The sequence below is a fragment of the Lytechinus pictus genome, chromosome 16 (genome assembly GCF_037042905.1).
Source record: "Lytechinus pictus isolate F3 Inbred chromosome 16, Lp3.0, whole genome shotgun sequence".
NCBI lineage: Eukaryota > Metazoa > Echinodermata > Echinoidea > Temnopleuroida > Toxopneustidae > Lytechinus > Lytechinus pictus.
Window position 1 is genome coordinate 4,810,410 of NC_087260.1, and position 12,540 is coordinate 4,822,949.

General features: G+C 36.0%; 1 protein-coding gene across 1 annotated transcript in view; it reads left to right on the plus strand.

Annotated features, from left to right (window-relative positions):
* Positions 1–12,540, plus strand: part of LOC129279371 (uncharacterized) — a 42,634-nt gene that overhangs the window by 3,972 nt on the left and 26,122 nt on the right. Inside the window, exons 4-14 of the mRNA XM_064111216.1 lie at positions 629–736; positions 1,855–1,941; positions 2,950–3,041; positions 3,756–3,824; positions 5,521–5,603; positions 6,299–6,408; positions 7,462–7,514; positions 9,360–9,423; positions 10,683–10,773; positions 11,530–11,677; positions 12,226–12,336. Coding sequence (XP_063967286.1) covers positions 629–736; positions 1,855–1,941; positions 2,950–3,041; positions 3,756–3,824; positions 5,521–5,603; positions 6,299–6,408; positions 7,462–7,514; positions 9,360–9,423; positions 10,683–10,773; positions 11,530–11,677; positions 12,226–12,336 — 1,016 coding nt within the window. The remainder of the gene's footprint in view (positions 1–628; positions 737–1,854; positions 1,942–2,949; positions 3,042–3,755; positions 3,825–5,520; positions 5,604–6,298; positions 6,409–7,461; positions 7,515–9,359; positions 9,424–10,682; positions 10,774–11,529; positions 11,678–12,225; positions 12,337–12,540) is intronic.

Sequence of the window (12,540 nt, forward strand, 5' to 3'; positions counted from 1 at the left end):
AATCAGACAAACATGGGTTCGATCCCTAGCCATGGTGTGTTTTCCTTCAGCAAGAAATATGTAAAAAAACCAGATTGTGCTGAACTCAACACAAATGAGGAGAATGGGTACTCTGTAGGAAGAATTTTCACAAATGCTTTTATAGCACCTACAGTGTAGGTAGCCAAGCTGGAGCAAGTGTAATAATAATAATAGCAGGGCCTACTGGGAGACCAGTTTTAGGAACTGAAATTGCTACGCTGGGTAAATATATGATTATTATTATTGTTTTATTATTATTATTATCATTAATGGTATTATTATTATTTATTATTATCATCATCATTCATCATCATGTGTTTGCTCAGTTGGTAAAGCGTCCGTCTCACAACGGGGAGGTCGGGAGTTCAAACTCCGGTTGCATCAGACCAAAAGAGTTGCTGCTACCCTGTTTGGTGTTCAGCACTTCACGGACAGAGCCTCGTTGACCTGGCGCTGCACGGTGTCTGCTGGCAGTGCTGGGCCCAGGATCGAATGGGCAAAATGAATTTTCAGAATATTTCTATTCTTGGATTTCTATTTTTAACAATGAAATATGGATTTTTTCATCGTTATCATCATTATTCTTGTTATGATTTGATTAATTCAGGCGGTACCTCTTCCAGAACCTACATATAAACTTGCCTCCTCTATACCACATAGAATCATAGAGGATGGCAAGCTCAGCAATCTTCAACTTGAGGGAATTCAATATGCGGTACGTATATCTATTCAGCATTTTATTCAGTCTACAGTAGCCTACCTAGCTCTTTTCAAATGCTTTGTACTAGTCAAACCTGTCTAATAGAGACCACTTGTCAAAGTGAAAACTGGTCTTTAGTGGCCAACAAAATTGTCTCCAATTATGACCACCTAGTCTGCAAGCACAGACTCACATTTTAAAACTTTAGATATTATGTCATACATGTCTAGAGTGGTGTAATAGGTTTCACAGTACACCATGTATCTTTCTTGGGCAAGTATTGGTCCTGAAAAGGACCACCCAATCTCGACGTTTCGACAAGTGCGTTCTTGTCGTCTTCAGGAGAATGAGCAAAGATTGTAAAAGCAGGCCTTACCGTATATACTATGTCAAAGTGCCGTATGCACGGTCCCTTGCAGGGTACATGTCTCTGGTTAACTTGCTTAGGATCCATAGCAAAATTAAGTCCCAATGAAAGGACCGGGGGAGTGTTTCATCAATATTTTCATCCGACAAGTTGTCAGATCTGACATCTTTCTCTGATGTTGATTGGCTGAGAGGTACTGTTACTATGGTAACTGTCGGATAAAATGGGACTTGTCGGATAAAACGTCCGACAAGTCCTTTCATGAAACGCCCCCCTGGTGTTCATTCTCAGTTAAATGAGTGAGGACTAGACACCGTCTGTGGGGGTTAGAGCCAGCCACAGTATACCCAGTTGTTGTGTGTCTGGACAGGTTGTGTGACCTAAACCTAAACCCTAATTTTTGTTAAAAATTAGCAGTTTCTAAAATGCATACCTGTGCTCCATTCCAAATAATGAACAAATAAATTTGAATCACGAAACAAAATTTTGCATATCATAGAAGGGCAGATTGTATGGCTTAAATCAGTATAAATAATTGCTCTGGTTTCTTTCAAAGCACAAAGTTATTAGTGTCAGAAAAACACCAAAACTTTCAACGCGATTATCTCGAAACTGTTTTGGAGACCAGCCGTGGTTTGTGCCAGTTCGTAAAATCACTGATGATATGAGTGTTTAATACAAGAATCAATTTCGTATGTTTATAGAAGGAAGAGCAAAATAGTTTTGTTCTTGCTCACTCTTTATGTCAATTCTATTTTCTTTTCAGTGTCAACGTCACCAGAAGATACTGGCCAATGGTTGCCGGGCAGGTTTCTTCATGGGTGATGCTGCTGGGGTCGGGAAAGGGCGACAGGTAAAATATGGGAACTTATAATTCAAACTTTAAATGCCTTGCAATAAAATAATATGAAAATTCTCAAACTGCAGTGTTTAATTTGATCAGCACATTCCAGCAACCCGTTTCATAGATACTTCATTAATAAACACTTTTGAGCCCAATACCAAACACCTTTGAACCCGATAGGCTGGATTACCGGCCCAGCAGTGAACTTGCAAATACCCTACAGACCGATATGAGACTTAATAACAGGTTTGAAGTGTCGGGTGATCTTTTAAAAATGACGTCATCTTTCTAGTACGTGTAGAAATATTTAGTTGATTATTTCACTCTAGATTGGTATTGATTTTCGAAGGTTTTAGCATAAAAAATGGCCATAGTATGCTACTCTACTGTAGAGGCTTGTGTGGCATGTGCGGTAATACACAGTATAAAATGTGGCGAGTCACCTCCTGACGATGGGGGAGCTATTGATAAATCTTACTTTAGTCAATGCAGTGATTTTGAGCCTAAAACAGACACTCAATTTTATTGGTAGATGAGGGCCGGGTACCAGCGGGGGAAGACGTCGGTGGGGCTCGAATCATGGGAGCTGGTTAATGTGGTCGATATGTACAAATATTTCAGGGTATGGGTGGCGGCCTGAAATAATTTAGGGTTCAAAGGGTTAAGTACAAATCCCGCTATGAAGACACTGTTGCGTCTGTTGATAGCTACTTTCTTTATTGTTTTGACCATGATGAAGTGTGAATATTGGTAATGAAGGCTGCTTGCGGGTATCCCTGTGCCAAAGACGTTTGACGAGGGAACCTACATAAATGTACAAGGAGAAAATAGCGATAACCATGGAAAGTTGAAAAGTATGGATGAATATTGGTTCATTTATGTTCACTTTCTGTTAAACCATCTTTCATAATCATGAGAGGGATGGAAATATTCCAGAATTGTAAAATTATCCTCGTCTCTATGTGATTTTTATCAACATGATCATTGATACAGTAAGTTTCTCTGTATTGTTCACAGATATCTGGTATTATTCTTGATAACTATGTCAGAGGAAGGAGAAAGCACATATGGTTCAGTATATCAGCTGATTTGAGAGTAGATGCGCAAAGGTATGAATATGCTCTTATAATCTCTTTCATATTTACATTTTTTTAATCAGCAAATACCAGTTTTACTCCAATGAGTACACGTCAAAAAGCTTCAGTATGTACATTTTTAAGGCTATTTTACGAAATCAGATCCTAATTTCATTACAAACAGCCTTTCACAATTTGCCTTGGTGCAGGAAAGCCCTTAGCAAAACATTTATGTCTACTCATCAGTGCAGAAACGCCCTTGAGCAAATGCCCTTCAATGTATGTGTGCTGCTTAGGTCATTTTTGCACACATGCGATGTGCGAAAGTGTGGTGTTGAGGGCGTTTTTGCACCGACACACCAAATTGCTTTCAGAAATTTTTCTCCATTTTACAACTAGAAGGTAAAAGCCATCTTAAAATATGATAGATTTGATTATAGATCAACATTGTTGTTATTTTACGTTATCCACTATGTAAACCAAATGTCTCTCTGAAAATTTGTGTACAAAACAAATGGTGAGTTGTCCACAAAATCAGCCATTTTGAAGCACGTTTGCCAATTTGAGGATCCCCATAGAAAGTACAACAAGACTTTTTAAACGTCCATAACTTGCTTATTTCATAACCGATTTTGATGAAACTTTTTTTTTTAAATTGTTCTTCTCATTTTACTCTTTCCAATAAGATTGCTTCTCTTCTTGTGTTTTGGTTTCCTTTAATGAGCCGTCATCTTTTTTTTAAAACAGAGATGTTAGTGATCTTGGATGTCATGTTAAAATCATTGAGGGCTGCCAACATCTGGATAGGGAAACAAGGTGAGGCAACTCACTGGTGCACTTTTCTAAAATATATCTGATTTTTTAAACAGTCTTTTTATATTGTATCACTTAAATGGTTTAAAAGACATGCCAACCGTTCCCTTTTAGAGAATTTGTTCCTCTTGTTTGCTATAAATACACCAATGCTTTTTTTGGTATGATTTGTTACTTTTTTAAATTTCTGATCATGGAGTATGTTATACACAGCGCATGACACTATCGCTGGTCCAACAGTCCTATACCGGTAAAAATCACTGTCGGACCAGTAACTTGTTTGATCGAAAAGAACAAGTAAATTCTTGCCTACAATCACATGTTTAAAAGGGCGAATTATCAAGTTTTCAAGTCGAGTCATTTCACATGTTTTTTTCACCGATCACACTACAACAGGTTGGTGATTGTTACGTTGAGATAATTTTTGAAAAATACTCTTTTTTTTTTGTGTCAAAAAAGACTTTTTTTTCCTCATAAGAATACTTTTTTGGTTGTAGAAGGTTGGCAGGTCTGGTTTACCACACAATAGTGAGGAATGCTCAATGTACTTATTATTACAACATTTATGATCATTAAATACAGGAACAAGATTGTAAGTGTGTTTCTGTAAGATGTGTACAAAGTAAAAGTCATTGTTATCAATATCATTACAAAGGTAAATGTAGAAATATGTTTGTAAGAAATAGGAGAATTAAGTAATTAGAATTTGCTCTAATTTTCTAAATTTGCTATTCCCTTTCAGTAAACCTAACCAGCCTAGTCTTTCTTTTGTGTTCTCTACTTTAGTGCAGAACCTTTTTGAAGCATGATTATGCTAAACTCAGTGAATTACAGCTGATGAAAGTACAAATAATCATATCTTAAAATAAATAAGATGAAAAAATGGACTTGCAGTGACTTTGGAAACAAAGTCACGTTTTGAAGCACTTATGGATGGGTAATTTAAAAATGTATAACGAGGCATAGCAAATTTGTTTTGGAAAGATGTGTAAGTCTTGAAAGTAAAAATGAGCAAGATGCCAGGTAAAGAAATATCAGACAGCAGAATGATCTTTAGGGATAAGGTTTGTACAATGTAGTTGAGGTTCCATTACTCTGGATTATGCCCGGGGGGGGGGGGGGGGGGGGGGCACTTACATTGACGAGTGGATACCATGCGCGACCAAAAAAACACGTAAAAAGGTTGTCTTTTTCAACGTAATAAGGGTGTCAAAAACACTTAAATAATGAAAAAAGGGTATCTTTTTCGCTAGGAAAGCTACGTGTTTAGGGTCAAATTCGCGAGGGTCTAAAAAAGACTAAAATGTTTTATTAAGGATGTACTTTTTTCCCTAACATTACGTGTTTAGAGTACGATTTGCGCGAGGTGTGGGACGGTCAGGCCGTACTAAACCCAATGATGTAGGTAAGGGGTAAAGGTAAAACTGACGTCCGTGACACAATAATTAAAATATCGCTGTACTTGTTTAGGGGTTCAATTCAGGAAATACTTGCCAAGAGTATCGTTTTGTTTCCAATACTTGTTAAGGGTAGGGTTTCACACGCTGATACTTGTTAAGGGGGTGCATTTCAGAATATAGAAAATATGTGTTTAGGGTGCTTTCCGAGACCCCATGGTCGCGTATGGTATCCACTCGTCAATGGAAGTGGCCCCCTCGGGGGATAATGTTACTTAAAGTTTGTTTGATTTCCTCTTTAGGGCTTTTGGGCTTTCTGCCAGTATGAAGGAGGGTATAGTATTCAGTACATATGCAACTCTTGTATCTTCAGTGCAAAAAGGTGGTAAGTACGTTGATGCACATATTCATATCTTGTGACTGTTTTAATACTGTGTTTGCATCTCATATTACCAGTGTACTAGTTTCTTGTGTCCCGATTTGGGGAATCAAAATGCTTAGAGCCACTGTTCAAATGACTGTTGAAGTACCACTGTTAAATTGAGACTTTTTCAACTTATTTTTGGCCATAGACTCCTTTTCCATACAGGAAAAGGTTCATTCTAGATGATTTCAGACATTTTTTATCAATTCTAAGTGGCATTACTGTATTATTACAGACCTGCCAACCAGTACGTTTTTGGCGTATTTAGTACGTTTTTGCAACCAAAATACGGCAGTATGTTTTTTCTTTAAAAATATGTTTTTGTATTTAAAAAAAAAAAATGGTTATTAGATCAATGTAATTTCAGGTAACTTGTTTTTTTTTTAATCATTTTGTTAAAACCAGGGAGAGATATACACATGTTTAAATGTTTTGTTGTTTTTTTCATCTGCAAGAGCAGTGCACATTTTAGCTTGCATGCAGCTTGAGCGCCGCAATGAGCGAGTGCGCCATGCATTTTATTATGAAATCACTTTTTTAATCACAGAATACACTTTTTCATTCCCAGAGGTTGGCAGGTCTGTTATTATTATTATTATTAATGTTATTATAAGTTATTAACAATATCATTATTATTAATACTGTTATTATTACAGTGACAGGTCGTCAGAGTCGTTTAAAACAGCTGATCGATTGGTGTGGACGAGATCAGTTTGATGGATGTCTTATTTTTGATGAATGCCACAAAGCTAAACACTTCATCCCGGTAAGTAGCATTTATCTTTTGTTTTTTGTTGTCTTATTTTTGAGCATCTTTTTATATGTATGCAATGTACATGTATTTCTTTTACTATGATTGGTGACCCAGAGTGAGATGATTTCAATATGATATTTAAAGGTCAAGTCCACCCCTGAAAAATGTTGATATGAATAAATAAAGAAAAATCAAGCTATTTGTAGCATAACACTGAAAATTTCACCAAAATCGGATGTAAAATAAGAAAATTATGACATTTTAAAGTTTCGCTTATTTTTCAAAAAACAGAGATATGCACAACTCGGTGACATGCAAATGAGACAGACGATGATGTCCATCACTCACTACTTCTTTTGCTTTTTATTGTTTGAATTATAGAATATTTCATTTGTTATAGATTTGACAATAAGGACCAACTTGACTAAACCATATAGTATTAAACAATGCTAATTCCACATGTTCAGGGAGGAATTAATCGTTGTTCACTTGGCAATGAGGAAAAAATTAGAATATTTCATATTATAAAATACATTTAAGAAATAGTGAGTGGATGACATCATCACTCACCTCATTTGCATACCAACCAGGATGTGCATATAACTGTTTTGTGAAATTAAGCCAAATTTTAAAATGTCGTAACTTTCGTAATTTTACATCCGATTTTGATGAAATTTTCAGTGTTATTCTTGTTGGATTTTTCTCTTTTTATTCAAATCATCTTTTCGTTGGAGTGGACTTGTCCTTTAATTTTATTCTGAACTTTTAGGGCTTTCCAACTTTACAAATCAACAGTTTTCAGAACATTTGTTAAAGTATATCGCCATGGGCTGCCATTTGTACTGAAAGAACTTTTTTTCTCATTATCTCCCCCCCCCCAAAAAAAAAAATGTGTTGCAGTAAATCTGTTCTATGTAAATCTCTTGTCACAACGCGTCATGTCGTTTTTCCTTCAAGCGTCACACCAGTGATAGGGTTAACTGATACATGTAGCTAGATACCCATACATGTACACGAGCTTTGTTAATTCCTACTTCTGTATACATTTTATTTTATATTTTCTAGGGAAAAGAAAAGAACAGCACAAAAATAGCCATGGCCGTTACATCAATCCAAAGGTAAGACAAACTTCTGGATGCTCAGTGATTATTCTTACATCCATTGGACCAAGTGGTTTTTCCCTACCTTTGTTGCTGTGAAATACTGAAATTTAGTGTTATAACTCCATTGTATTTCATGTGAAGCACTGAACTAGACAAGAGGTTAACTTCCAGGTTATACTATTTTCATCTTTGTTTATCTATCTGGAAGCATTGTGGCGTGGTGGTTCTGACTCTAGTCTCTTCTTCAGAAGGTAGCCTGTTAAAAAAAATACTATTTTAGTCTCTTTGCCATTCACTTATAACTACCATGGTAACAACTAATGATGCTCTATGGTCAGTCAGTCATCCTGGGTCCCCATAATACAAAGCTTTGAATTGAATAGGAAATATGAAAGATTGCTTCTGATTGGTTCCTGGTCAGTAGTTTTGACAAATTGCGCATGCTACATCGATCAAAGGGATGATCCGGCCAGGCTGGAGATATTTATATCTCAATAAATAGAATAAAATTCACAAAGCAAAATACTGAAAATTTGATCAAAATCGGATAACAAATAACAAAGTTATTGAATCTTAAAGATTTGCATTATTCAGGTGAAACAGTTCTAGGCATGTCTTTATGAATATTTATAGGTGGGCTGATGATGTCATATCCCCACTTGTTCTATTGTATTTTATTATATGAAATTAGGTTTATTGAAAATTTACACATGTATGAAAAAAATGAAGCATTTACAGTATGATTTCATGTACATGTAATAACATATGAAAAAGGAAAGTGGGGTTATGACATTATCAGCCCACCTAATGAATATTCATGACAATGTGTTTTCACAAAATATTAATTAACTTTAAAATTCAATTACTTCGTTATTTGTTATCCAATTTTGATTAAATTTTCAGCATTTTGCTCTGTGAATTTTAATCTATTTATTTAGACATAAATATTTTCAGCCCGGACCATCCCTTTGATGTTATATCTCCATTTTATTTCATGTAAAGCACTGAACTAGACAAGAGGTTAACTTCCAGGTTATACTATTTTCATCTTTGTTTATCTACATGTATCTGGAAACATTATGGTGTGGTGGATCTGACTATAGTCTCTTCTTCAGAAGGTAGCCTGTTAAAAAAATACTATTTTAGTCACTTTGCCATTCACTTATAACTACCATGGTAACGATACAGCTCTATGGTCAGTCAGTCATCCTGGGCTTCCATAGCACAAAGGTTTGCATTGAATGGGAAATATGAAAGAATGCTTCTGATTGGTTCCTGGTCAGTAGTTTGAACAAATTGGGCATGTTACATCGATCTTGATTGGTCATTCCTTTAATAGCGGCTGATCGCCAATCTTTGTGTTACGGAGCCCAGGGTGGTGTCTCATCAACGTTTCTGTCCGACAAGTTGTCGGATCTGACAACTTTCTTTGATTTTGATTGGCTGAGAAGCAATGTAACCATGGTAACTGTCGGATGAAATGGGACTTCGCCCGACAAGTCCTTTCATGAAATGCTCCCCTGGTTTCAAATTCTGTTTAGTGCCCAACTACTCGCCTCACACTCACAGAGATTGTCTTTCAAATCAGAGGGACATGGGTTCAAATCCCAGCCATTGCATGTTTTCTCTCAGCAAGAAATTTACCCACATTGTACTGTACTCAACCCAGGTGAGGTGAATGGGTACCCTGAAAGATTAATTCCTTGAATACACTGATCGCCGGAAGGCAACTCGAGCAAAAACCGGGTTAATATTATTATTGGGCCTCGGACAAGATTATTTCTGGATAGAAATTGATAGATTGATATTACAATTGTATATGAAGGGTCCATTATTATATGTTTATTTGTTTTCACCCAGGTTGCTCCCAAAAGCTAGGGTTGTTTACTGCAGTGCAACAGGAGTAACAGATGTCAAAAATATGGTCAGTACAAATCTACTCACTTCTTAAAATATGAATATAAATGCATTTACTTTTAATTAATGCAATCTTCAGTGTTATTGATTTGCTAGTGCATGGGGAGTTACTTCCATGTACATTGAAAGTAATTTCACCCCCAATGGATGAGTGAATGAATGAATAAATGTATGAAGGAAGGAAGGAAGGAATGGATAGATGGATGAATGAATGAAGATATGAATGAACAGATGAACGAATGAGCGAGCGAGCAAATGGATGAACGAACGAACGAGAGCTCAACTGTTCAATGGAAAAATAAAAAATGCACGGGCACTGTACAATGGAAAGTGGAAATTTGCATGCTGCACAAATTGGTTCAAATATTGAATGGCTTTCAACCAATTGAGTGACAAGAATCTTTGTATGAGTTGTATAATATTTAATGTATCCAAATTTTGAATATGGTTTGGAGTGCCAAAGTGAGCTCAAATTTTGTTGTGTCATGTATTATGTCTCAATAAATAAGCTTCCATTGACGAGTGGATACCATGCGCGACCATGAGGTCTCAAAAAGCTCCCTAAACTCGTATTTTCCATACTCTGAAAATGCACCCCTTAACAAGTATTGGCATGTGAAGCCCTACCCTTAACAAGTATTAGAAACAAAACGATACTATTGGCAAGTATTCCCTGAAATGAACCCCTTAACAAGTACAGGGATATTTCAATTGTAACATGTATGTCACGGATGTCGGTCGTTGGTTTTACCTTTACCTACATCATTGGGTTTAGTACAGCCCCACTCGCGCAAATCGTACTCTAAACACGTAGTGTTAACTCTTGGGGCAAAAAGTACATCCTTTATAAGACATTTTAGTCTTGATTTTTTATACCCTCGCACATTTGACTCTAAACACGTAGCTTTTCTATCGAAAATAGATACCCTTTTTTATTATTTTAGTGATTTGACACCCTTAGTACGTTATGTACGTAACGTGCCCTATCTTGAAAAAGACATCCTTTTTACGTGTTTTTTTGGTCGCGCATGGTATCCGCTCATCAATGTAAGTGGCCCCTCGGGGCTCCATCCAGAGTTTCAGTCAAAGAATGCAATACAGTACACAGTAGGTCTTTAATTATTCAGTTTAATTATTAAGGGAAACTTCTTAAAAGTCATATGAATGTGATAATGATCAACAGAGTGATATATATGTATATATATATTTTTTTGCATCCAGGTTGTTGTTTTTATTACTGACCTTTTCTTTGTTAATATTATTCAGGCATTTATGGAAAGGTTGGGACTGTGGGGTGAAGGGGCTTCATTTAAGACCTTTGAACATTTCCTAGATACCATCACAAGGAGAGGTCTAGGTAAGTCAATCTTCTTTATACCATCTCCTATCAGTTCTCAATCATTTCTCTCTTTTTCATTTATACATTCAACATTATTTCTTTTATTAGTTCATTTCATTCTTTTGCTGTTTCTTTATTCATACCTGTATTGCTTTTTTAAAATTAATTTCATTTTAATTGAGTAGGGTAGCTCCATCAGTAATTATAATACTGTGTAACATTGAGGCCCTCCAAAACATAAAAAACACCATGAAAGTATATGTACTTAATTATTTCATACAAAGACATAGAAATATGTCACAAATAGATCCATGCATTAATTAAGTAATTAATTCATTTATTCATTCATTCATTTTTTCATTTCATTTATTTCCATTTCTGGTAAAAAAACATTCAAATACAATCAAATATTTACAAAAGAAAACATATGAATACAAATACCAAGAATATGGGGGAGCCAGCAGAGGCCATTGGCCTTTCAAAGGCTGGGCTCCAATGCCATATTGAAACATACATAATATAGAGAGAGAAGGGGGGGATTTTTTTAATCCATTCATTCATTCATTCGTTTATTACGCCCATCTGTCCATCCATCCATTCATCCATCCATGCATTCGTTCATTCATCGAATTGTCTATTTATTTACTTATTCATTTATCCTTTCATTGTATTCAGTTCTAATTTTAGCTTGTACAGATGATACATGTAGTTATGGATGTTAGTGGTCACAAATATAACCAAAAAAAATTACAATTTACTTCCATGTACATGTAGGTGCTGCAGAGATGCTGGCAATGGAGATGAAAGCATCTGGAATGTACGTGTCTCGTGGTCTCAGCTTCCAAGAAGCGGAGTTTGAAACCGTGGAGACGATGTTGACAGAGGAACAGATCAAGATGTACGACATGGCGACGCATGTATGGTGAGTAGAGTTTTGAGAAGAGCATGGATTGAACCAAAATTGTAGGAGTGAATTTGATAGAAAAGTATAATTTTATTGATGTGGTCTAGTGGATCTGAATCTCGTCTTGCAATCACAAGGTGAGGATCATTTCCAACAAGCCATTTATGTGCTTTTGATGATCCTTCCACTAAAGATATTTCTTTTACCTTGTTCATCTGTATGTATGTATGAAATGTGTATGTTAGTGGAAATAAATGAATTGAATTAAAATTGAATGGAATATGGTAATTTTGAAGATCACCAACACAGATAAGCACATATGGGACATTGTATTATTATTGCTCGCCATAAGACCCTACATTTGACTGGAATCCCATGCTTATTCTACATTATAACATTGTTTTACTGGAATTATTAGGCACATATTTTATATCATACACACACACATAAAAAAAAACGACAATTGGGTAGTCATTTTATTGGATTCTGTTAGAACTCATTTTTGGAATTTTACCATTACTGGCATATGTGTTTGTAAACTGAAAGTGTTTGTGTGGTCTGTCTAGGTCTGAAATTCAGAGATCGCTAGAGGTAGCTCTGGGTAGGACCAACACAGCACCAGGAAGGATTTGGTCTATGTTCTGGTCCTGTCATCAGAGGTTCTTCAAGCAGCTTTGGTAAGTTGGTCCATCAACTGGTTTTCATGTCGTTCATCTGTCCATCCTGTTTTCATCCGTGCGATAAGTAAAGAACTTTCCCCTATTTTCCTTTTTATTTCTGTGATGGCCTTAAAGGGGAAGTTCACCCTGACAAAAAGTTTATTGTGAAAAGAGCAGAAAAAAAAGAAAAAAAATATTGGTGGATTTTTGAGGAAAATAAAT